Source organism: Motacilla alba, chromosome 5 (assembly GCF_015832195.1).
Source record: "Motacilla alba alba isolate MOTALB_02 chromosome 5, Motacilla_alba_V1.0_pri, whole genome shotgun sequence".
Taxonomy (NCBI): domain Eukaryota; kingdom Metazoa; phylum Chordata; class Aves; order Passeriformes; family Motacillidae; genus Motacilla; species Motacilla alba.
In genome coordinates, this window is record NC_052020.1 from 39,245,556 (window position 1) to 39,270,713 (window position 25,158).

General features: G+C 56.2%; 2 protein-coding genes across 5 annotated transcripts; both read right to left on the reverse strand.

The window, feature by feature from the left end:
* Positions 1 to 2,093: 2,093 nt before the first annotated feature.
* RPS6KL1 (ribosomal protein S6 kinase like 1) lies at positions 2,094 to 11,144 on the reverse strand. Of its 2 annotated transcripts, none has more exons than XM_038138303.1 (10): positions 9,739 to 11,144; positions 9,320 to 9,444; positions 8,392 to 8,484; positions 7,545 to 7,592; positions 6,684 to 6,891; positions 4,438 to 5,346; positions 3,520 to 3,609; positions 3,283 to 3,365; positions 2,903 to 2,998; positions 2,094 to 2,776 (listed from the first exon to the last, which is right to left on the reverse strand). In XM_038138303.1, exons 1-10 carry the CDS (start codon positions 10,373 to 10,375, stop codon positions 2,666 to 2,668), a joined length of 2,400 nt encoding a protein of 799 aa, XP_037994231.1. In that variant the 5' UTR covers positions 10,376 to 11,144; the 3' UTR covers positions 2,094 to 2,665. The 2 variants fall into 2 exon arrangements, with proteins under 2 accessions (XP_037994231.1, XP_037994232.1); XM_038138304.1 differs by having other exon boundaries at positions 6,684 to 6,816; positions 9,739 to 11,139.
* On the reverse strand, positions 9,319 to 21,337 carry PGF (placental growth factor). 3 transcript variants are annotated; one of them, XM_038138308.1, is made up of 7 exons: positions 21,042 to 21,253; positions 20,854 to 20,893; positions 20,019 to 20,215; positions 18,523 to 18,599; positions 16,822 to 16,851; positions 16,669 to 16,731; positions 9,319 to 9,444 (listed from the first exon to the last, which is right to left on the reverse strand). In XM_038138308.1, exons 1-7 carry the CDS (start codon positions 21,105 to 21,107, stop codon positions 9,441 to 9,443), a joined length of 477 nt encoding a protein of 158 aa, XP_037994236.1. In that variant the 5' UTR covers positions 21,108 to 21,253; the 3' UTR covers positions 9,319 to 9,440. The 3 variants fall into 3 exon arrangements, with proteins under 3 accessions (XP_037994236.1, XP_037994234.1, XP_037994235.1); XM_038138306.1 differs by lacking the exon at positions 9,319 to 9,444 and adding an exon at positions 11,264 to 15,777 and having other exon boundaries at positions 21,042 to 21,337; XM_038138307.1 differs by lacking the exon at positions 9,319 to 9,444 and adding an exon at positions 11,264 to 15,956 and having other exon boundaries at positions 21,042 to 21,241.
* Positions 21,338 to 25,158: the final 3,821 nt, after the last annotated feature.

A 25,158-nucleotide genomic window follows, 5' to 3' on the forward strand; every position in this document is an offset into this window, starting at 1 on the left:
GGTGTGTTTGAGTGGGCGAGGACTCTGCCATCAGCAGCATCCCGGGTGTAGTGCAAGAGTCCTGTTATCTGGTGGTGAGAGAAAGGAGGCAACGGGAGCTGAGCCCAGCACTGGTGGTACTAAATTGAGTCTTCTCTACCTGTGAACACTGCTGGCCTCAAACTCTCTGCCAAAGAATTTACTCTTCCCAGCAAAGAGGAGGTTTTAAGGGCTGGAAATCATCCTTTTTTAGCAACAGAACTGTTACACAGGGTGAGGAATTCCCAATGTTAGCTAAAGGGCATGATGGCCAAGAGGGAGACCTGGGACAGGCTCAAAAAGTTTTTCAGAAGTTGAATTTTTACTGGTGCAATGGGCGAGTTGTAATTGATACAAGTGTGGAAAGGCTTTTGCAGAGGGAAAAAGGAAGCAAGAAGAAGGAACAGTGGAAGCTGTCTGTGGTGCTGGGTGTTTCCTTAACAAGCTGTCCTCATCGGGACAACACAAAATCATTCCTGGATCGTGGTAGGGTATTCCCAGCTCTGACATCAACTTCAGAGATGGTTTACCCTTCCCAGCTGCCCTGTTAGAGGGCAGCCCCTTCTAACAGAAAATGATTGCACTCACAGCTGTCTAGCGGATGAAAGGGAGGGCAGTTCCTGGTAATGGTGCCTTCATTTTCCTGGCAGCTATGGACAAAAAGAGTGCAGAGTCAGCTTTTTTGCCTGGCCCTGGCTAAGGTAGGTTAGGGGAAGAGGGAAAAGCCCTGCCTTGTTCTGGGAAGAGTAGAGAGTCTAATTCTTGCACAAATAAGTTGAGTGAAAGAGAAGGTTTTGATTGAAAAATGCTGCTTGCACTCAGCCTCTGTGCGGGTTTAGGATACAGAGGGTCCACCTTGACTTTGTACATGAGCCTGGGGAAGCCTTTATTCTGTCTGGAGCTGCAATAAATGAGGCCTTTGGACCAATCAGGAAGGGAATATACAGTCAAACTCTTAAAATCATGCAAACTGCTTTGTTTATTCTGCCCTGTCAAGGCTTGCTGTAAGAGAGTAGTGCTTGAAACTTCCTTTTGACTCTCTTGGGTGAACCCATGGCACTGAGTTGCAAGATGCCATGCTGTGGCTTTGGACAAAGGGTGCTTCCTCCTGAACTTCCCCTCAGTCACAGGACTAGGAGGCTGGTGGGCAGGGGTGCAAGACTGCAGCTAGAGGGTTCAGCCACTGCGGGCTGCCATGGAGAGGAAAAGCCCCAGGCTCAGCTGCTCCTGCTTCCTTCTGTGGCGTTAGTGATGAGCTCCCTTCTCAGTCCTCCAGTTTCTGCCCAGCAGTCGAGGTGTCCGTACCTTGGCTGGTGTAGATGAGTTTCTCCAGAGCTCTGCTTCCCTCTGGTGGACGAGCACTCCTGCTGCTGCCTGGGAGGGTGTCTCTACTGCTGCGGGCAAACAGAAGCTGGAGCCAGCTAGCCACAGACGTGTCGCTGGTACCAGTCATTCCTTACTATGGGAGAGCAGTGTGAGTGGGTGCTGGGAGAGGAGGGCCAGAGCTGCACCACTGCCACTGTGAGCTCATCCTTCAGCCTGTGGAGAGCCTTTTACTTGCACCACTGAGTAGAGCAGCCTCCACCTTGGGCTGTCAGCAGATACATGTGTTTGCTTTTTCTTTAATCCAGAACCTATGTACACTTGGCCTCCTTCCCTCTGTGCTGGCTGTCAGAGTTCACCCCTTTAAACCCTCACTGGGTGGTCCACCAGGGATGGCAGTGCTCAAAGCACTGTTGGCAGGGCTGCTGTCCTGCCAAGTGAAAGGAGCACCCAGGCGTGGAAGGCTGGAGCCACAACACCTAACAATGACAAAAGGCTGGAAGAGAACCCAGGCATTTCTCCCACATCTGAGATGCAGCCGTACAGCTGTGCAGACCTGAGAGGCTGTGAGGCCAGCAGCAGCACAAGGACAGAAGGCCAGGCACTCACTGCCACCTTCTGGGGTTTGGCTGGGTGTGACAGCAACCCAGGGCGCCCAGGCAGGTTTCAGAAACAGATTTGGGGCTCCCTGTCACTCATCAGTCTTGGCCTACACCTGGCTGATGCAGCTCAGAAACAAAAGGACACTTCTCTAAGTGATATTGAGTAGTTTATTTTTTTTCAGAGGGCCAGGGGGAGAAGAGCAGAGGGCTCCTTGTGTCACCCCTGCAGCAGGGATGACCCACACACACACACATGCAGTCAGGGAGGGGCAGAGACCACAGGCTTGGGCTCCAGCCAGCAGGGCCCGGAGGGGCTGCATTTGAAAGCCACAAAACAGAGCGGGGGGGGGGGGGGGTCACTGTGGTAGCAGCAGAGATAAAAAACACAGGGAGGGAGTTCCAGGGCAGGGTGCTGAGCTGAGGAAGAGCTGCCCCAAGAAGGGGAACACCACCACTTCCTGGAGGTGGGCACCCAGGTTCCTTTTCCCCCCAGAGAGGACCTGGAGAAGACAGGCCCAGCCTGACGCCTCCTCTTTGGAGATGGCAACGAACAGAAGCAGAGACAGAAGGACATGTAAGGCTGCAGAACCTCATGTGTGCCCCATCTCAGGGCAGCCCTTGAGGCAAGCCTTCCCCAGGAGGCAGTGCTGCCAGTGCCACCTGCAGTCACAAGTGCCAGGGAAGCAGCCCAGGGCTCAGCTCCCAGGGGAAGGACAGCCTGCCTAGCCCACCAGCTTGTTCCACGGGACCGTGCTGAAGAAGGAGTGAGACTTCAGCTTTGTTATGCCACCTCCTCCAGAGCCCAAGCGCCGTTTTGGGTTGTACTGCAGAAGCTGCAGAGAAAAGCAATGGGACAGGAGGATGGGGAGATGGGGACACTGGAGATGGTACCCAGCCTGGACCCTGCCTTTCCCCAACCTCTAGTGCCATTCTCCCTCCCATCCACGCAAGCCCCTCACCTCAGTGAGCAGCGATGTAGCAGCCAGGCTGAGGCCCTCTGGCAGGTGCAGCTGGGTGTGAGGCTGGATCCCTGATGGGTGGTTTTGGGAGAGTGGCTGCAGGAGGCAGAGGGTGATGGTAAGCAGAGGCAGCAAGGAGGGTTAGAGCACGCTGGTTTTTTTTTCATTGCCACATAACCCCAGCCCAACACAGCAGCTTTAAAAGCCAGGGCCCTTAACACCCAGAGACCATGCACAGGCACTGGGAATCACATGTCTAAAGGACCCTGGCCAAGAACTGAGGTGCCAGCAGGGCAAGGCACCCTCCCAGCCCTACACAGCAGGCAGCCCTTGAGCCTCCTCCTCCCCTGTCCTCCTTGCACAGCTCCTCAGCCTCTTACCACTCCTGTCAGCAACTCGTACAAGAGAGAGCCAAAGCTCCAGCAGTCAGCTGCTTCAGTGGGCTCCATGATCCCTCCCACTTCTGCAGAAAGAGACAGAGAGGGGTTAGAGCTGGAGGCAGGGAGCACCAGTGACCACACTGTGCTGGGCACATCTCACTGCCTGCAGAAGTCCCTTCTTTTCCAATTGGAGCCACTGTGCAGAGAGCTGGAGAAGCCAGGGGACACATCCCTTACCTGGAGCACTGTACAGCTCTTCCCGTGCCTGGCTGCAGTACTGGGGCTCCACCTCTGTCCACTGGCCAAAGAAGGTGAGACGGACATGACCTGCAGAGCAGCACCAGAGTCAAAAGCAGGAAGGTTAGGAAAGACTAGGGACTTTGGTCATAGCATGAGGCCAAGCCACATCCCTGCCACTGGGAGCAGCCGGGGCACTGGGCCCCTGTCATGCCCTGAACACAGAGGAACTGAGCATCCCCTGGCACCACACTCCCCTCGGCTGGCCTCCCAGTGCTTGCCTGAGGTGCCCAACAGGTGAGAGTGCTTAGGCAGGCTCCAAGCTCACAGATCTCAGTGCAGGCTGTGGTGAGGAAACAAGTAAGTTTTAAAGGGGGGCAGAGGGTTAGCTTTCTCCTTGCAAAACTCTCTGCAATTTTCTTTTCTTAAGCAATTTGTAGCTCTCCAATTTGTCCCAGGTGTTGCCAGGTGAGCAGGGACTTGCACTCACAGCAAGACATCCCTCACGGCTCAGAGGGATGGGACAGCTCCAGAACATCCCCAGCAGGCAGTTCCTATAAGCAGGGGAAAACTAACCCACTAGTCCCACTAACCTCAGACACGGTTCAGCTGGCCTCAGCTTCCCCAGGCTGGGATTTCCCAGGCAGCCACCCCCACACGGGAGTAGGGGCAATGCATTTCTGTGGCTATGGCCCTTGACTCTCCTGCTGCAGAGCCATCTCTTTTAATAATTACTTGGAAAACCTAAGTGAGATCACACTTCCAATTTCAGAAATACCAAACCTTCCCAGACTCCCACCCTCCTCCAAAGCAAACACAAGAAAAGTCCACATCTTCTGGAAATGGGGCAAACAGCAGTCTCCCAGCTGGGAGATCAATTTCCTCCTCCTTAGGGCAGCAGCATGGGGCATTACCTACCAGCTGTATCCAGCAGCAGGTTCCTGGGGTTGAGGTCTCGGCACAATATCCCCTGTTGGTGAAGTCCCTCTAAGGCCAGGAGGATTTCTGCTGCCCACAGCTGTACCTGCTCTTCCTTTACAGCCCACGCTCTCTGATTGTGTCCATGGGAGGCCAAAGCCCTGCATTGTCCTGATGGTGGCTTTTTGCTGAGCCAGCCACAGGCCAGGCTTGCTCCCCAAGGGGGCTCCCCCACAGCTGGGTCAGGCACACTGGGTTTGCCAGAGCTGGACAGGGCAACTCCTGCAGGAAGCTGCCTCTCACCCAGGGTCAGGAGGGGCTGAGCCTGGGAGGCCTCAGACACTTTCTGAGTTGGCAGTCGCCCTGCCCCTGGCTGGTCCCCTCTCACAGTCTTTGGTACAGGGACAAGCCTCTGGGGCAGCCTGGGGCCTTGTTGGGAGGCTGTTCTCTCAGATATGCAGCCTGTGCCACTGGTTAGATCATTCCATGGGTAGACAACCAGGCCCTGGCTGGCAAGGTGGTCATGGCATTTGGCTGATGCTGCTGGAAAATGGTCCACAACACCAGACACAGCCTGTGTCACACTCAGATCCTGTCCTCCAGGTGCAGCCCCACTGCCACCAGCAGGAGCCAGGAGAAGCTGGCAGTGCTTCCCTGAGCCAGAGTCTGTGGGGCCAGGGAACTGCTCCTGAGGGAGTGAGGCATCAGTGTTTCCCAATACTTGATAGTTCACAGAGCCTGGGAGGCCACTGCCTGTCCAAACAGGATGTCTGGATACTTGGCTGCCACCCTGGGAGCTTCCCACACCATCCTCTGTGCCATGGTCCTGGAGGGCTTGAATGGTGTTTGAATTGGCACAGTCCTGCTGGACACAGTACTTGGAGCGGAGGTGAGACCACAGCGTCCCCCCTGGAAAGCAGGAAGGAGAACAAGTGATGAGGCAGAAATTATCCCTGGTTCCCGCACTGTTGACATGGCCCATTCGGGCCCAGGCCAATGCCCACGCGATGGGGTTGTGATGGAGCATCATTAATGTCCCCAGCAGCAAAGCTCAAGTCCATGCAGAATGCACCCCCGCCCTACAAGCACACCCTGCCCAATGCCACACCTTCCCTAGGACCTGGCACACCTAAGTCCCATTCCCTCCTCCTTTAGCAGCCCTCTCCCCATTCTGCACAGTCTCTTTGATCCCACCTCTGCCACTACCATCTCACAGCCAAGCCACATATTCACAAATGCTCCTGACCCCACTGCCATCCCCACTTTGCCCTGAAAGCCTTTCCTTCCTGTGTGACAGAAATGCCAGAGAGCTCCCACAGCATGGCATGAGGCCATGGGTCAGCAAGGAGCCAGAGCAGCAAACCCTGGAGCCCACAGCATGCTGCCAGGGCTTCCCAGCCTCACTACATCATCTGTAGCAATGCACAAGGAGTTGAGCCTGGTCTCCATGTCAGCCTCTATTTGTCATTCCTGGACTCGAGCTGCTGTTCCCTACACATCCATTCAACCAGCAGAGTAAATAAGCTCCATGGGACAAGCCTCCACCTTGTCATACTTCTTCACCAGGATCTGGGACAACCTCAAGTATGCCTCCTTGGTGTACCCAAACCCCAGTATGCTCACTGCCCCTTACGCCCTAATTTTTGGTATGATCTCAAAATCCAGTGTGACCTTTTCTAACAAAAAAAAAACAAAAAAAAAAACAAAAAAAAAAAAAGTTTTTTAAAGGTCTTGTCAAAAGATGGTTTTGTTCTACAACATTCAGATGAACTACCTCACTTCATTTTCCTTCTCCATCATCTTCCTGTTATGGTCAGACAATGCCAGTAAAATGAAGAGGTTTTTCTTTCAAAGATGCAGAAACACATCAACTTCATTACCTAAAGGCACGACTGCTCCCTCCCATGAGGTGCAGTGGCTCATCTCTCTAAAGACTGAGGCCGGTTTCCATATAACACACCCACACACACCACTTCTTTCTCCTTGTAGGTCTCCATAGGCCCATTTCTAGGTTACATCCCCAGCCAGTTCTTACCAACCTCTGCAATTCACAGCTGAACTCCTCTGTTCACTAAGTCTCCAAGCCCTGGTACCCACCACCCTTCTATGAAGAACACAGCTTACATTATCACTATAAAAAACAGTCCCAAAACAGGAGGAGAAACATACTTTGGGCTTTAAGGAAAGGACAGTTTGGAATAAACCAGGACGCTTCACAGATGGAAGGCAAGGCTGTCCTCACTCACCCTGCACGTGCTCCAGATGGAGGAAGATGGAGTCCTCACTCACATAGTAGCACAACAGCTTGACCATGAAGGGGACCCCATGAGGGATGATGGTCTGTCGCTCACGGGTCTCAACGTGGGATTTGGGGAGGCTCTGAGGAGGTACAGGCGGGTGGGTGGTACAGCACGGTAGGGACTTGGACTCTGTGCAACCTAGCACCTGGCAGGGCTGGAGGCCAGGCAGAAGGGAGTGTGCCTTCTGCCAAGCCCCATGGCTGCTCCCAGGTCACCCGTGATGGAGCTCCCCCCTCTACACAAACTTGTGGCTCATACAGCTCTGTCAGTCCCCAGCAGCCAGCTGTGACAAGGCAGCGCTCTGCAAAGCTCTGCCAAGGTAGGGCACTCCCCATCTGCACCGTGGCACCCAGAGGGCACAGCTGCTACAGAGCACTGACTCTGCAACCACCCTGCTCCCTTCAGGCAGGAACCTGCCATCCCAACCCTTTCTCCTCCTCCCCTGGAAATGATGCTTCTCCCTCTCATGCCAGATCCTCCTTGTCCAGTTAATGAAGTACTCGTTCATTCCAAAGACATTGAAAAGACTCGTACTGAGCACACCTCACACCTGTTTCAGGGGTTGACTCAGTTTGACACAGGCTTGAAGTGTTAAAAGTCAGAGAAATGGATGACCAAGGAGAACCACTTCCCTTCTGATCACAGAGGATGGCTGAGGCAGCCAAAAGAAGATTTTTGAACCATGAATTTCATCCAGCCTATGAGAGCTGCTATTTGTTATCCTCTCACCTGCCCCAGCCATCAGCTTAGGCAAGGTGGCCCCAGCCTGAGAGGGAGAAACAGGCAGATGAAACTGGAAACACCCACCTTGAGTATAAAGGTCTCACCAGTGGCTGGATCCTGGACAATTTGCACCTGGGACAGTATACACAGAACTGGTCAGAAGGGGTGACCCAACACACAGCTTATGGGAATGACCCAAAGGTCTCAACTCTGGAACTGAAACAAACTCCCACCCAACTGGAAGAGTGTTGTGAGGCTCAGACCCCTACTTTTGAAAGGCAAAACACAGGGTATTGGCAAGGAGATAGCCATGCAGCCAAGAAGCAGGAAATTAATTAAACCAAGAGTTGGCTCCCATACCAGTTTTACTTCCTTCACACCAAAGGGTTTCACAGTGCTCTTTTTGGGCCCAAACCTGGGCCTCGGCAGGACAGGGGGATCACATCAGTCCTGACAAACTGAGATGTGTGCACAGCAGTGGAGAGCAATGTGCCATGATGTGTGGATACAGTAAGCCTGGCATCTTCACTCCAAGATCATGAACTTCTAATTAGTTTATTCATCCAGACAGTTCAGCTTTTGCTGAAGCCCAGATTATCTACAGGAGTCCACTATTGTGGCACCTGAGCATCAAACACAATTCCATATATGGGAAAGAATGAGGTGCATAAACCTCCCTGTAAATATCTTGGGAAGTCTGGTAAGCAAAAGTAATGGGAACATTAATAGATTTCCCAATCAATGCCTTAAGGGATCTTGAGTCCTCTCCTATGAATTTTTCTGGGTGGGAATGGTGTGGATGGATACCCCAACATCGCTTGATGGATGTGCTGAGGGCTGGCACCCCCATTCCAGCTGCTAGGACCCTCCAGCTTATGCTCCCTTTGGTCCAGCCCCAGCCTCACCTCCCATCTCCAGGTCAAGTCATTACCTTATCAATCACTCCCACAACCTTACACCGTCTCAGGTTCTCCACTGCTGAGCTCAGTGTCCTGATCGGCCGGAAGCGCAGGCTGCTGTAGCCCTGCAAGGTGGTGAGAGAAGAGGATGTAGGACCTAGAAATGCTGATGTTCATTGCAGTGGGTGAAAAAAGCCCCTGCATTTTCCAGAGGAGGCAGCAATACTGCCCAGCTGGTCAACATGCAAAGAAAACACTCCAATGGCCATGATTCATTTCTAACATCAGCTGGACCATTTTCTTGGCCAACCCCTGGATTTCTATATTTTCTAGGGAAAGCTTGCACTTGCAGCAGAGGTAAAAATCACACCAAAATTTGAAGCTAGACCTGGACTGTTTCAACATTAAGGGGATCTACGTGGAAGGTAGTTGTCTTTCTCCCTGCATTTTTCCCACTAGGCTCTGACCTTGCCCTGCCTCACTCCCCTCTCCCTTCTTTAACCACCTTCTTCCCACAATGGAGAAAGCAGCCATTGTCTTTGGTTTCCATACAGATGGAAACGATGACAAATGGGAAGAGGACATTTTAAACATTTGACAGGGTGGTTCCCTGCAGGCTTCAGTCTCCACAAAAATGTCCATACCCACTATGGTGGCAGCAAGCTAAGCATACACACTTTGGATGGCGGGGTCCTGGATGCACTCTGGGCAGCCTGGGCCCACCTTGGCTCCTTGATCCCAGCAGGGTGAAGAGCTGCCAGCTCCCTTGCAGCCACTGGCAGGCCAGGACACTCGGCAGCAGTGTGCCTGCCGTTTTCTCTACACCATCTTAGCGTGGGTCCGGCAGAGGCAGACAAGGAGGACCCCTGGGGCTGCTTTACCTGCGTGTGCACACCCCCGCCCCCGTTCCCAGCGTCACCGCTGCCCTCGCACCCGCGCGGCCGCACGCCAGCCCCTCACCGTGGCAGCGGTGTTGCCACCCCCCGCCGCCCGCTGCAGGTGGCAATTGAAGATTTCCTCGGCGCGCCGCAGGTACTGGGTGATCTTGCGCTTCACGGCTTCCCGACGCTCCTTGTTGGGGTCAACTGCGGTCGGTGCAAAGGGAGGCTGTGAGGGGCCTGCCTCGGCCCGAAGGACTGGCCACGGTCCCCAGCGGGATGCCGCAGCCCTCTCGCCCTTCTCCCGGTAGGGATGCGCTCCCTGGACAGATGCCCCAGTGCCCTCAACACACTCCCTAGCGGGATTTTCCCGTCCCCTTGTCATTGTTCCTGCAGGGATACCTTGGCCCCTCACGGGACTCCCGATACGAATGCCCCGGTCCCCCGGCCGGTGTCCCCGGAGGGACGCCCCGGTCCGCTGCCCCGGGAGGCCGCACACACCCTGCACGCCGCGGAGCAGCACGTCCACGCCGTTCTGGTAGTGGTTGAAGGCCTCCTCGTAGTCCTCGCTGACGTCCCGCTCCAGCGCCAGCCGCAGCTGCCGCGCCGCCTCCACCAGGTAGTCCCGGCGCCCGCCGCCCTCGGGCCCCGCCGGGCCCACGCGGCCGCGCAGCTGCCCCAGGTAGACGCGGGCCTGCGCCAGCGCCCGGGAGCAGGGCTCGGCCTCCGCCCGGCTCATGGCCCCGCGCCGCCGCCCTGCGCCGCCGGGACACCGCCAGCGGGGCTGCGCCGTCAGCCGGGGAGCGACGCGCGGCCCGGCCCCTCCGCCTGCCCGCACGGGCCCCCCGGCCCCGCGGTGCCGCGCCCGGGCAGCGCCGCCGCCAGCATCCCCCGGCGCCGCCGGGCGGAGCGGCAGGGGCGCGGCAGGGGCGGGCGGTGCTGATTGGCCGCGGATGAGATCATCATCGCCATCGCCATCGCCATCATCATCATCATCACCATCACCATGCTCATCATCGCCCCCCGCGGGATCTGTGGCCGGCTTCCCCCGCCGGGGTCCCGCCCCCGCCCAAGGCAGGCGCTCCATCTCTCCGTTAACGCGCGGTGAGCGCCGTAGCTCCACTTTCCTTATTATCATCCTTATTCACCATTAATTGCCCTTAATTAACCAAGCTCCCGTTCATTAACTTGTGCTTTTGCAGCCGTGTTTCCTGCCTCCCATAACACGTAATTAGCTGTGGTCTAATTAGCCTTTGTCGCTGCCATCTGCCCGACAGGTGCACCCATCCAGCAGCTCCCCGCTGCCACAGCTGCAATGGTGGGTGCCTTGCCATTTCATCATGGCCAGCCCAGGGTACCCCTGGCTCTTCCCGATTTCCTCTTTCAAGTGGGTGCTGTTGGGCCAGACACTGAGCTCTCAGCCAGCCCTTCTATGAGCTCTTGCAGACTCATTGGGTTTTACCAACTTATTCCAAGTGTACAGCACAGGAAACATCCGCAAAAGAGCATTAAGGTGCACCAAAGTGACAGCATAATCGAGATCCCAGCTGGTAGTTAACAAATGCTTTGTATGTGGATAATATCAGAAACATGTATTCCTGCCCTCCTGGCCTGGCTTTTTCTTGGAAGGCCAGGAGGCCTTGCAGGGCCTGCTAGATCACAGCGGTTCTTAGTGAAGGAGATTTGCTGAACCAGGAGTGCTCAAGGGGTTACTACCAACTGGCCAGCTGGTTTGCTGTGTCTGTGGGATGGTTGGTCCCAGATTAAATAACTGGCATGGCAGAGGACCTGCAAAGGGAGAAGGGCTGGAATGAAAGTTAAGGGATACTCTTGGAAAAACTGTGCTAAGATTGTTTGGGTAGAGGGAGCCCCCTGCATCTTTGTCCATCCCTTGCTAACCTATTGCATGTCCCACTACAACAGCAAACCACCCTAAGATGGTGGTTTTCATTCTGCCAGGAGCTGGCCCTGTGCTGTGCCATCACAGCCACACCAGCCTGGTCAGTCACTGTGTCCAGGCCCCGCTGGCCCTGCTACTTGCTGCGGGACTGGCAGAGGGGGCACCTGTTTGTGGCTGATCTGTGGTTACTTCAGACCCTGCACACACTTGCAGGGGATCTCCCTGGGCTCAGGTGCCCTGGGCAGCTCCTTTGCACAGCCCAGCCTGTTAACAACAGCACAGCTCAGCTCAGCATCCCAGCACTGTCTCTCTTACAAAGATCATTTCTTTGGGAATATGAAAGTATTAACTGTGCCTCAGAGGGCAGGTCTAGGAGGATGTACAGCCATCTGCTTTGTAAGACAACTCACTGCCCAACCACAATCAGTGTGCTTGGTTCTTTGGTTTTTCCTCCAAATACTTCCAGGCTCCTTTTCTAACCTCTGCCTAACAGAGACCAATTTTGTCTGCCCAGCCTATTTATACCTCACAGTGTCGGTGATCTTTTAATTCCTACCAGAGACTGGAGGCTCCTCCTTGAAGTGAAAAGTCTGAGCAGACAAGAAGTGAAGGAGAGCCAGGGATGAGAGCAGGGGTGCTGCTGGCACAACTCACCTGCCTGGCTTCAGCAGATCTGTGTGGGCCTGGAGAGGGCAGAGCACAGGAAAACCACAAAAGTGGTTTGTAGAGTGGTTTGGATATCGAGGTGATGGTGGCAGGGAGATGTGTGAAGAGGAGTTGCCAGGAGAGTACAAAACTCGGTTAAGTTCTTCATTGAACACCTCTGAAGTGGCCAGAAGAGAGTAGGCTGAAGGCATCAGCAGGAAGTGCCTCAAGGATGCTCCTGTGAGGAAAAGCCTTGCACGGGAAGAAGACTTGTACCAGCCCTGAGGTACAACTGCCTTTACCTGTGGGCTTCCAGGTTTGCATGTCAGTGCTGGACAGAGTACCTTAAATTCGAGGGATTACTTTTAGATTAACCTGTTGAAGAGCTTGTGGTCCTTGTTGGGAAGTGGGAACTGCCAAAGCAGAACCAGCACAGACAAATAGCAGGGAGAGGACTGAGAGCTGCCTTTTTTTCACATACTAAGACTGACACATGAGAGCTGGCAAATGCTTAAAATACTGAAAACATCATTGGCTTCAACAGGCAGGATTATGCCAAATTCTGTGAGGGTGCAAAAGACTTGTAAGTCACAGTCAAGAAGTTAGGACCTCAGTGTCTCCTTATTTGCATGCAGACACATGGGAGACCTGCACGGGCATGGCTGGGAGACGCTGCTGGGTGGCAGTGCTCTGGTGACAGCCTGTGCTCAGGGAGACCAGAGGTAACCAGTGAAGCTTTAACATCAGGGCTTCATCAGCTGCAATGCTACATCTCTGGGCCAATCCCCACATCACCTTTACAGTTACTTCCCAAAAAATGTAAATTTTTTTCCTGGCGCATAAGGCTGCTTTATGTTTTGTCTTCCTGTAACTATCCTCCTAAACCATCTTACTGCAGCTCCTAGAGCCTTATTAAACAAACCTTTGCCCTGTGAGGCTGGAAGACACGGGGAGCCCAGGGACGCTGATAACCCAGTGGTGTGTTGTTCCTGGGCTCTGTGGGACAGCTGCAAGGGGTACACAGGCAGGGAAAGGATGAGGGATTTGGGAGCACTGAGGCTGGAACACGTTTTCTGCCTGTCCGTGGTGGATGCTGCTGTCTTTGGGGCTGGGGTCTGTCAGGGTCCCTGTACAAGGGCACCAGGGTCCCCCTACAGCCCTGCACTGTAGTGCCTGGGGGACATGGGGTTCTGTAGATGTAGCTGACCTTGTCAGAGTGCTCACACATCTGCTGTGGCCAAGGAGGGCTGCCAGGAGCTAGTGGTATAAAAAAGCTACAGCTGGGAGCACACAGAGGAGGAATGGCCAGTCAGCGGTTGGTCCCCTTGAGAGGAAACACGGGCACTGGACACAGGCCCTGAAGCCAGGAGCCCCTGTCTCCCCCTCAGAGCAGCAGTCCCCCACCCTGATCCTCATACTTCCATTGGGTGTGATGTCCTGCTGGCAGTCCCTGCCACCCTGGAATGAGGAGGGTCTTAGGATTCTCCCCTCTGGCAGGGATAGGGAAAGGAGCTAGCATTTCCCTGGGCACGTGATGCCAGCAGCAATCACAGGAACTTCATGAGCTAGGGCTCATTAGGTTCCTGTTACCTCCACAGAGCTGGAGGGAGGCCTGACAGCTGGAGCTGCAGCTCCTCTTGTGTAAGTGATGTTTCCCCTTTCTCCTGCCCCAACTGTTCTGCTCATCATGGCTGCAGTGGGACAGCCACATCCCTCCCAGCACCCACATTCTTGCTATCCAACACCCCATGCCATGGGAGGAGCAGGGGATAAGGCCACACACAGCACCCAGGTGAAGGAGGGAGAGAAGCAACAGAGGGGTTTGTGCAAGGCAGGTGCCTGGCCCTGCCACATCTGATGGGCAGAGCTGCCTGGACTATCTCAGTGCCAGGCAGTGGCCAAAGAGGTGACACCAGACACCAGGAACTGTTTGGAAAAGCCACTGTGTGTTAGTGTGTTTGAATTTGTTTTAATCCTAATCATGAGTCTTGATAAACTTATTTTTATTAATTAACATACTTGATTTATGTAACTTCCTTTTTTAAACATGTAATACTACCAGGGTATTAAAGACAAAACAGAAACCATCACATACATCCTCAAGTGCTGCACTTGGTTCTCCTTGGCCTCAGAGCCAAACCAGCCAGGCAGAAATGACACACAGTGATAGGGAAACCTGTGTGGACCAGGCCAGCACATGGTCCACACAGACTTTGAGTGATATGGGAAGGGGAACAGCGAGTTCGCCTCATCTATGAGGTAGTGAAGGAGGAACTTCATGGGTTATTTTTGAGGCAAAGGCCATGTAGGCTGTGCTCCAGAATACTGTGCATGCCTGGAAATGGGATCCAAAAGGGATCCAGCAAGCTCCTGAACGATATGCCCAGCTGCGCAATTACAACTCACACAGTCCATGCCTGCTACATGGTGGCACTATGCAGGCTCACATTAGCTCAACACCCACCTCCAGCTCTCCCTGGCAGGGATCTGCCCTGTCCCCATGTCCTTGTGTCAGCCCAGGCAACACCAGCATTATGGCTTAGAGAGTAACCCCCATCCCCAGCAGCCCTGTCAGATGTGGGAAGGAGCCACCTTGGACCCCAGTTCTTGCTATGTTAGGCTCCACCCTTGTTCCCCAGAGCAGGATAAACCACAGGTTCCATCATTTAAGGGTGACCTTGAAACCTTTGTAGATCTTGCCCTCCAGTCTCTTGTTTAAAGCTTTCAAGAATGGCCCTTGATTTTTTTTTAACCCAGTGTGAGGAGTGCCCCACAAATATGCAAGTGCCAACTCACTCCTGGTGTTTCCAGCTACGTGCACTGCTCCAGAATATGGCCTGCACAGATCAGCATGGCATGCATTTGGCAGACAGCCCCAGACCCCCTGCAGCAGGGGTGGAAATGGAGACAGAGAGAGCCTCAGGAGAACTGCTTAAAGCATGGAAAAACAGGGCCTGTGGCTTCCCCCTAGACCTGGGCAGAGGTCTGGCTGAGTGGGGAAAGCAGGAAACAGGAGTCCCCACAGCCACTTCAGTGAGGGCCACCAGCTCCTTATACCCCAAGGGTATTCCCAGTAAGGAAAGGAGGCCTTGGGCAGTCTTGTTCCCATGTCAGGCAAATGACCCTTGGTGGGGTATTTCCTGAGTGGGCAGCCTGCCCCCCAGTGCCCTAAACTTTGCATCAGCCCTGCCAGGGAGGACAGGACGCTGAGCCAGACATTTGGACTAGGGAGAGAACAGGATGGGGATGGTGAATAGGAAGAGGTACCAGTCCCACACTGTGGTGTGGAGGGGAAGGGCAGCTCACCCAAGGGTCGCCCAGTATCCAACTGAACTCCAGCACATGGATAGCACCCAGCCCAGGGAGCAACCTGCCTGTCTCCAGCATCACACCAAGGGCAGCCAGTCCCTTGGTGCTGCAGGATTGGTGATGGGCACAAACCCTGGGTCACTGCCCTATTCTAGCCTGAGTGGGTGCCCATGGGGAAGTTCCCTGCCTTGTTGGAAAGCAGACAGGAGCTGCCAGCTCCCATGCCTGACCAGCTTTTATTGAGCAGGGCAAATCTGAGATGCAGCTGTGAATACATGAGGAGCCCAGTTCCCTTCAGTTCCCAAGCAGAACAGCTTCCCAGGCAAGATCCCTGGCACCTGCCTGGGCTGCCCTGTGCCAAAACTGGGACGGATGCAGCTCTACAGCCTTGCCTGCCCCAGGTTTCCTTCCTCCCCAGCTGCAGAGTGCTGGCAGGACAGAGAAGTGTTGCAGGTACAGCCCTGTGAGCCATCTCCACTCACTGCCACATCATGCTGTCCTCCCCAGCCAGTTCCAGCAGCACATGCACCAGCTTGGTTCCTCATTGCCCCTAGAATGTCCTCAAACACCAACACACTGCTTGAGCTCCTCATCTTCAGCCCCAGACTTGGTCACGGGTCCTTTTTTCTTGCTGCCAGTGGGGCAGATGGGGCAAGGCAGTCCTTGGTGCCAGGCTGTGTTCCCACCTGGGCCAACCAAGAGTAACAGTCAGCTCTTCCATGCTGGAGTCCTGCTCCCCGCTGCAGCTTGGAGGGACATGACTCCACAAGTCCCCCGTGCTGGGGACAAAGGCAGCTGGCTCAAGCCCAGGTGGTGGGAGCGAGGCTGGGGGCAGGGCAGAGGCTACCTGCGCGGTGTGCCACATCTGCAAAGAGAGCACGGCACGGGCTGAGCACTGCCAGCACGGCAGGCTCACCTGCTCTGCCCTGGGTCCCCTTCTTTGTGCCTGGCCCCCACGACACAGAACTGCAGGGGTAGGGCCTGCAGGCAGCCTCTTCGTGGGGAGCAGTGAAGGTGGTGAGGCTGGCACTGGCTGAGCCACCAACAGCAGCCTTCAGACAAAAGGGGGAAATGCTAGAGCAAACTGCTAGCTACCGATGTCATACCTCAGAAGTGCCCACAATGAGTCCAGCCTGTGCTGTTACAGCAAGGAGTTTGATAAAGTGAGATAAAGGATGGAAAGAGTAGAGTAACCCAAACAACAATCAGTCAAGGACAGCAGTAAGGACACAACTGACAGCAAGATGAGGCTGAAATTGGAAATTCGTGGATCCATGAGACTCAGCATGGTCTGTGATGGCAACAGAGTCAAACACCACCAAGTCACCCAGCCCATCCATCCCCATTCTGCCCAGCTTTGAGCTGCCGAGCCTGGAGACAACCAGGTACCTTTCGAGTTTTCGGTAGAAGGCCTGTTTCCCCACAGCCACTGTCCCCTCCTGCTTACTTCTGTGTCTGCTCTGCACAAACCCTTCACTGCCCACAGTGTCAGTAAAGATCTAAATGCTTTATGAAGACACTCATCCCAAGAAAATAAACCCAGAAGACACCACCCACACCTGCCCCTGCTCACTTACAGTTCACAGTCTTTCCGTCCCTTCTTGTCTTGTCTTCTCTTACCTCGGCCCTTGGACCTCCTCCTTCAGAAAGAAAGTACCACAAGAAGGGCTGATGTGTGGGAGATGAGACCCACAATCCCAGCCAGTAACGATGCCCCTGGTGTCACTTACCTTCCCAACCTCATCAGGTCCTGCCGGGGCCTGCAGATTGGGAAAAATGACAGAGAGAAGTGGTTATTGGGTTGTGCTGCATGTTGAGCTGCAGGAGCTGGTCCTGTGACATGCCCCAGTGCGCAGCACAATCTACCTGTCATCATTCATGTTTAAAACAGACACAACCTCTCTTCTCTTGACCTTATCAAGCCCTCAGTCAGGAACAAATTGCAGCAGGCAGAGACAAGGCAGAGACAGCAAAGGGGCTGGATGCCTTGGGTAACTACCCTGCGGATGTGACATTTTGCCAGGGAGGCTGGGGAGGGCAAGTTCAGTCTTAGCTGCTCTCAGTGACAGCTTTCACATTTCATAGTGAAACAAGGTGCAGCATCCTGAGTAACAAACATGGGGGATTCGCCACAGAGTCCCGGTAGCGGGTTCTCAGGCATGACCTACCTCCCCCATGGGGGTCACAGCCAGGACATCTGCCACGCCTACACTAACTACAAAAGGGAGTGATGTACAGGTGTGGAAAGCAGATTAGGAAGAAGCAAAAAACTACTGCAGAAGCCAGCTTGCACAAGCGCTCATAGGAGATCCCCTGGAAGTTACCCTAGGCAGGAAAACCACAAAAGGCTTAGGAAATTCCCTACAAGGGAAATAGCTGGAAGCAGAGAAGGAGGCAAGTAACACATCTGCTTCTTCCCACTCTCCCTTCTGCATCTACTGACAGACATTCCAGATAGAGACTGTGTGGAGCTGGGTCCACTCCAGTACAGCTGCTCATAAAACTGCAGGGGAATACCAATCTGGGAATCCTCAGGATTTTCTTCCAGGAAAGGATCATGTCTAATGGCTGCCCAGCAGGACATTCATCCCCCAGTTTTCACAATACTAAATCACCATTGGATCGTGATGAAGAGTGATTACCAGGACCCCCATGCAGGCGATGCTGGAGTCTCTATGGCAAGGACCAGCTGCAGGCAGCACCGGAGCTGCTCCCACAGCACTGCACTCCTCAGGCAGAGGCCCCATCCTGCCCAGGCTTTCACCACTTTTGGGACACAGTGAGCACCCCAAGGGGTTGATCAGGTGCCAGGAGTCTGTGGCAGGCAGGTGCTGCGCATCCATTCCAGGCCAACACTGCATATCCAGGCCAGGCTGGCACTGCATCTTTTAGACTTTCATTTGTTGGCTTGGATGTAAACCTCTGCTGTACCCCCAGGTCTGTATGGGGTAGCCTCCCTTAAATGGTGGCCCAAGACTCAGCAGCTGAGCTTTCTCCTTGGGCCACAGTCACATTCAGGCATGCCAAGCCATGGAGCTCCCCACTGAGCCACCACCCTGGACATGCTATCACACACCAAACTGCTGCCACAGAGCCACCAGCCTTGCTCCATTACCCACAGGCAGATCCTCTGGCTAAAGAAGCGTATGCCAGGCCTGCCAAGGCAGCTGCAGGGATGGGGAGCACAGCCCTGCAGACGGTGCATGGTGCCTGACCTGTCTTCACAATGGCACGCACCCTGTCATCTGCGGGGAGCGGGTGCAGAGACGAGGTGCAGCCTGCAGCTGGACAAGGGCCAGAAGCACCAGCAAACCCTAGCGCAAAGACAGCAAGAGGGGGTGCCAGCACAGCCAGGGTGCCCACAGGGTGCCCCCGTTCCACACACAGGGTGAGCTGGCAGGCTTGCTCTTGCTGGAACCCAGAGTCCCTACCTGCACTCGCACTGCTTGTGCTCGGTGAACGCCATCTCCACATAGGGTGCCTCCCCGTTTGGTTTTATCTTCAGGAGCTGAAAGAAGAGCAAAGGTTACTTCTCAGGCAGTGGCAGGAGGGGGCTGGAAAGACTCCTGCGCCACTGCCTTGCCACCCCAGGCTCTTGGGAAGATGCATGTCAAACCTGTTCCTAGGGACCTACAACAACAGAGTCCACCTCCACACGTAGGCAGCACTGGCCAGGCCCAGCTGCCCTGGCAGCTTGGGAGGATCTGTTAGTGCCACCCCTTGTCTTCAGGGCTTTAATTTAAGTCCCGTGGTCTTGGGATTTCCCAGCCTTAGAAAAGATTTTTCAGTTTCTGCCTTTCTGCAGAATTTTCACATATTTGATCCCTTTGCACACCTCCTTTCTCTGACAGAAATATCCCCCCAGTCATGTTTTTCAGGCCAATCCCATTGCTGCTGCCTCCTCCCGGACCCCTTTCCTACAGCACTGAGCTGGAATCAACTGGAGTCAATACCACAGTGCCTCCCCAGAGGCACAGAGTTACAGGATTCGCACTGTCACTTGTCACAGCCCAGCGTGAAGTTCAGGTTGGACATCCAAGGGCCTTACAGGATACATTCATCATTGGTGTGATCCACACTAGTCCCTGCAGAAGAGTTTGGCATTTCTACTCAGTACACAGCAGCAGGAGCCCTCCCATAGAGGGAGACCTGTGCTTGGGGAGCTGCCTCCTGTTCACACCAGGCTTTGATCCACCTCAGCCAAGAGCTTTTTGCCATCCTGCCTTCCAACGCACTTTCAACCTCAGAGAGACCAAAATCACTGGTGGTTTATTGCAGGCATTCCCTAGTCCATCATCCACGGCAAAGCAGAGCATTTCCCTGGTCCCTGCAGCATCACCAGGTTGATCTCTGGCAACTCAGTGCAGGGGCTGCAGTGTGAGGACAGCTGCTGCCTGGTACATGGGGAAGAGCTGAATGGCCCAGGATCTCACAGCTCACACCATAGCTCAGTGGTGACTGAAAGCACGGTTGGCTCAACCCATCATGCTCACCGTGTCCCAGTGGGAGGCATTCATGACAGCACCACCCCAAGCATCACCTGATAGAGGAGAGCCTCACTCCTCCCTTCGATTCAAGGGCAGTACCTACTTTGTCCCAGCAGGCAGCCACGGCTAACTGGAACTACCCCCAGCCCCACCACAGGACAGGAAAGGTCTGGAAAAATAACAGCAATGTGCGAGACAGACCACACAGAGAGAAGCCAGTACCACCAGGGGCGACACCTGACCTCAGGGCCAAGCCCAAAGAGCAGGCAGAGGGACCCTACTGGCTTGGCATGCATTTGAGCCGTTGTAAGTCCTCTCCCTTGCTAGCCACACTGCTACAATGTCTAGAGGATGCAAAGCTGCAAATTCACCTTCCCGGCCTCGGTGAGCAGCCCTCCAGCTCTCCGGCACGGCCCCGGCCCCGCAGCAGCAGCACATACCTGCATGGTGACCGTGCTTGTCTCCACGGGGACGCAGCGGAGACCCTCGTCCCCACAACAGCCTCCACAGCGCTGCAGGGAGACGCAGGAAGGTCTGAAGATGTACTCCACCTCGTTGGGAAATTCGGTAATGACGTCCACCAGCTGCTCCAGAGGCCGGCAGAAACTACGATTCCAGATCTCCCGAAAGGTAAGGACTGCAAGAGACAGGGACAGGGACTATAAGGAGGCGCCCAAATAGGCAGAGCCCAGCCGGACCGCTGCCGGGGCAGGTGCAGCAGCCGCCGGGGGGTCCTGCAGCCATCACGGAGCACAGGGAAGCAAAGGACCACTTTGTGCTCCCAGTAAGTCCGCCTGTGCACATCACCGTGCGGGGGCTCACACGGCCGCCCCGACAGGCTCTTTCTCCCTCTATCCGCCAGCTCCGTCTCCTGCCCAGGCACTCTGCTCATCCCCGAGCTCCGCCGCGAAGGGGCTCCCCCGCACCTCGCCCGGCCGGACAGCCGTCCCCTGGGGCTTTCCAGCAGGGAGAGCTGAAGCGGAGCGCTCCCACCCAGCGCCCCGCACGCCGGCACCGGAGGGGCAGCAGCCTAGGGACCGGGCTGCGCTCCGCTCCGGCCCGCGACGGTACCCGGTGCCCGAGGATGCCTGGGGGCATCAGGTTGCTCTAAGCCGCGGCACAGCTCCCGGCTACATCCCCGGTTGTCACCGCGGGACTCCAGAGGTAACACAGCCCCGGGTAGTACCCAACGCGCCCCGGCCTTGCGCGAAGCCTTCCCTGGGCTGCTGCCCCCTCCCAGCCGGGGCACCGGGCGGCCGCTCACTACCAACTCACCGGGAGACTCCGTGCTGGCGGTCCCCCGCTCCTCCGGGGCCTGCAGGGAAGGAAAGGCGAGCTCTGGAGGGGCAGCACGGGGTGAGCCGCTGCCGCCCCCCGCCCAGCGCCGGGAGGTGTCCCGGCATTCGCGGCCGCTCCGGGCAGACGCACCCTGCTCCGACCCCCTCCCGCCCCACGGCTCTCACCGGGGCGGGCGGTGCCCCCAGCGTCCCGGCCACCAGCAACCGCAGGAAGGCGCCGAGCAGCCGCATCGCCGCTCCCGCCGCCCCTGTGCAGACTCGCTGCCGCCACTAGCGCCCGGCCGCCCCCGGCATGCCGCCCCGATGCCGGGCCACCGGCCCCGCCGTGCCGCCTCCGCCGCCGCCGGGCCATGGGAGCGCGCCCCGCTCCGCCGCCGTATTTCACCGCCACCGCCCCGCCGCTGCCCCGCCCCGGCCCCGCCGCGGGGCGGGAGCAGGTGCCCGGCCCCGGCGGCCGCGGGGACGGCCGGTGCTCCGGGACGCGGCGGAGCCCCCTCCTTCAGCGCCCCCGCACCGCCTCCGGCCAATACTCCATCGGGCTGCCCGGCGCTTCCATTCACCGTCCCGTACCCGGTGAATCCCCGGCCGGCGGGAACCACCGGGGCTGTGTTGGGCTTCTTGGCTTGCTGTTTTCGCTGCCCCATGCCCATCCACCCGTTGTGTGCCCACCTGGCTCCTGCCCCCATACAACAGCCCTTTTCCCACTCATCCTCTTCATTTCCCTACTGATGCCCTGTTCCCACTCAGACTTCCCGAGCCTGTCCACCCATCCCCTTCCCCTCAAGCTGCTCTGTGCCTGTCCACCTATCCCCTTCCCCCTCAAGATGCCCTGTGCCTGTTCCATCAGCCCCTGCCATTGGACTCCTGCCAAAGGGTTTCCAGCCCCCCCAGCCTTAGGGACAGCATCCTCATTCTGGTCTACAGCTCGGAATGGGCACAGCAGGTCTTGGGTCAAACCCTGCTGCCAACCCAAAGGAGCTCTGTTGGCCTTTTCTGTTCTATTTTTAAGCCCCAGAGGCCAGGAAAGCTGGAACTATGGGAGGTGTGATGAGATGCCAACAGGCAACATGATCCCCCATGGGCTGCAGGTCCTAGGGAAATAACGAGCTCTGTGTCTGTGCCAGGATTCACGTCCTCCTGGGAGAGTGGGGAGGCTGCTTCAGGGCTTCCCTACCCAACACCATGTGAGGTCTGTCCCTGCAGCATGAGGATGCCAGTGATTGGCTCCCAGCCCTGTGGGATCTGTCCCCAGGGGATACAGGACATGCCAGCTGCCTGTCCTCAGCCCCGTTGGGCTATGCAAGTGGCAGTGACTCAGGCACCAGCAGGAGCTGGGCTCAGTCAGGAGCTTCTAGGCATTGGTACCACTGAGTGTGTGACAAAGCTGCTGGAGCAAGGCCTGGCAAATGAGCATGGAGATGCTGCAGAGATAAGCACACAGAATTCCCAGCCCCACCGCGGGGAGGGTGTGCTGCAGTTCATCATTCGGCAGCACAGCACCAACTCAGCAGCTGTCAGGGCTGCTGTGGCAGCGTTCAGTGCCTGTTCGTACTCCTTCTCCTGGCTGGGCAGCAAAGAGCAGGTAACATCCTTAATGTGATGACTGGAGCATGCCTGTGGTCTCCCTCTGCCACCCTACAGACCCTCTTGCGTCAAGGAGACCTCCTTTCCCACTTCCCCTGGGATGGTTGTGAGATGGGGTGAAGAGAGCTTTTCGTCCCACCCGAGAGCAGAGGCCGCCCTGAGCAGCAGCTGCTGCCAACTCACTGGACAGACAGAATCCTGTTATTGCAAAGACCGTGACCACACGGGGCCTCATGCCTGTCCTTGCAGGAAGGTCCCTTGGGGCCACCTCTCAGACACAAGGCCAGCTTCTGGCGCTGGAGCAAAGGGCTCTCCCCCAGGAGCTGTGTGGCTGGGGAGACCAGCCCTTAATTGCCGAGTGCAGTCCTGTTCCTGGTCTGAAGCTATTTCCTCAGAGGCCTTGGGCAGAGTTTACATTCCTGGGATGAGCATCCACTTTCTAGGCAGTGTGGAACAGAGACAGGAGAAGAGGAATAATATTTGGACACCGTTAACCTGTGATCAGCAACATCCTCCTGCATATGGAAGAAACATCAAGCTGGCTGGGGTCACAGTTGCGTGCTTTCCCCTCTGCCATGCTCCTCCCCAGGGGGCCAAATGTGCCCTTCCCCAGCTGCAGGATAGGGCTGGAGGTCGATGCTATAAATGCACCAGCATGTCCCTCGCGCCACCTCCCACTCGGCTCTGGGGAGCAGAGTTACGCACTTTGGGAGCGAGGGACAGAGGAAGCTCAAGGAACCAGCCAGGGACATAAGGCAAATAGAGACATTTCCTTAAAGAGCAAAGGCCTCCCCTGCAGTGAGCCCCACGCCGTGGCTGCTGACTGAGAGCATCACCTTCAATATGCCACTGCCTGCCTGTGCCACCTCCCTGTCCTGCTCACAGAGCTGAGGAAGAAGGTGGCTGGGGGATTGTGGGGTGTCCTTGCTGTGGGTGAGCCCTGGCTGTCAGGTGGGGAAGGCCAGCTTTGGCACCCAGCTGCAAGCATGCCATGGCACAGCCCTGCCAGGGCACAGGGTCACCTCCATGCCTCCTACACCTTCAAGGGGAGGGAGGAGGGGCAAGAGCAGGGGCCCTGGCTGCCCATGAGCACTGAAGGAGCCCAGAGCAAGCAGCTGCTCTTCCCTGCAAAACCCCACCCTGCTCATTGCAGGCAAGGTCCCTCTTAAGTAATCTTTTCCAGAAAACAGCCCCATGTCAGGATCAGAGTTCTCTCATGGGCATCTTATACCCTGCAAAAGCTCACCTTTGGCATCTCACATGAAAAGAACCCAATAAAAACTTGTCCCGGCATCATTCTTAAACTGACTGCAGCCAGGACCTCCTGTGTCACCCCTGAAGCCCTCGGAGAACACCTCTGAAATCCTCAGGGCATTATTTTTGTTCTGCTGTTTAGGACACATAACTCAGTCTCATCAAAGCTACAGGCTTCTACCAAGGGAAGGACCAGTCCATCCACGATCCAGTGCCCAGCACAGTCATCCTCTTGTGTTTGACCCCAGCAGGCAAGAATCCCACCAGCAGCTCCCTATATCCTGCATTGTGACGGGACTCCTGAGGTCAAAGCAGCATGAGGGTGTAGGGCACTGGGCTCCTCACACCTGCTCCTCATCCCAGAGCCCCGAGGTCTCACCCTCGCTGTCTCATTTGATTGCTTTCTCTGCTTCTGTGATCTCTTCTTAGAGAGTCTCCTAAGCTCCACTACTAGTGAGCCAGTCCATGCTAGCACTGAGATAAACCAGGTCAATCATCTGCAGTTTGTATCTCCACAGTGAGAATGAGGATGGAATGGTCGGGCTGGGGCATCCCCAGCTCCAGCCTCTTGGCACAGGTAACCCAGGCCTCTCTCTCAGGAGACTGCTGCCGACTTCTGAGAAATGCAGGGATCTCCAATGCCCTTGCAGGCAAACAGAGCTGCACCAATGACCCCTGAACAGTCGGGGCTGCTCCTCAAGGAAACGGCTTGCAAACAACCTGCCTGGGCACCTGGGCCCTGAAGGCCTGCTCAGAGCTGTGCCACAGCAGCTCCCACTCTGAGATGCCCTCGGCAGCACACCCCCTGTCCCTGGCGGCTCGCTGCGCTGGCGTCAGTGCCTCTCCCAGCCCAGGTGCGCAGGGGGATGTGTTTGCTGAGGGGGAGGCTGACAATAGGGGGAAATGGGCTGGGCCGTGCACCCCAATGGTGGCGGCTCACAGCCCCGGCCGCTGCGGCCCGCGGCAGGCGGAAGCGTCCGGCCTTAGTCAGCCCCGGCTGCACGTGGCAGGAACTCTGCTGTTTGTTTTGGTTCCTGAGGAGGGGAGCTCAGCCTCCCTGGGGACCCACAACCAAACCTGCAGGCACCTGACAGTCCAGCCCCATGCCTGGGGACATCAGGGTCTGTTCCCCGGGGGTCACGGGCACTGCGGGCTGGCCTAGGTCAGACATGAGTTTTGGAGGGGCACGGGATGAGCACCAGGACTGCCTGAGAGCACTCCAGGCAGAGAACCCAGGCGAGGGGAATCCTTGGCAAGCCTGGGTACTGCTTTCAGACACTAATCCCTTGTGGGGGCAGGGATGATGCTACCAAGAAGGATGTCCCTGAGACTGCCAGACCCAAGCCCTGGATTGGGTGTGTGCAGCCCTCATCCATCCAGTGCTCCAGGAACAGATCAACGTTGGCAGACCTAGTGCCACTCAGCTTAGTGCTCAGTGGCCAGT

Coding starts and splice junctions, on each gene's coding strand:
- RPS6KL1 (XM_038138303.1), bottom strand. CDS start 10,375: ATGATAATAAGGAAAGTGGAGCTACGGCGCTCACCGCGCGTTAACGGA. Junction 8,485..9,319: donor GTGGCAACACCGCTGCCACG/GTGAGGGGCTGG, acceptor ACCACCTTGCAG/GGCTACAGCAGCCTGCGCTT. Junction 5,347..6,683: donor CCATCTGGAGCACGTGCAGG/GTGAGTGAGGAC, acceptor CCTGCTTTCCAG/GGGGGACGCTGTGGTCTCAC.
- PGF (XM_038138306.1), bottom strand. CDS start 21,107: ATGCGGCTGCTCGGCGCCTTCCTGCGGTTGCTGGTGGCCGGGACGCTG. Junction 20,894..21,041: donor TGGGGGCACCGCCCGCCCCG/GTGAGAGCCGTG, acceptor CCTTCCCTGCAG/GCCCCGGAGGAGCGGGGGAC. Junction 16,852..18,522: donor CACAAGCAGTGCGAGTGCAG/GTAGGGACTCTG, acceptor CCCAATCTGCAG/GCCCCGGCAGGACCTGATGA.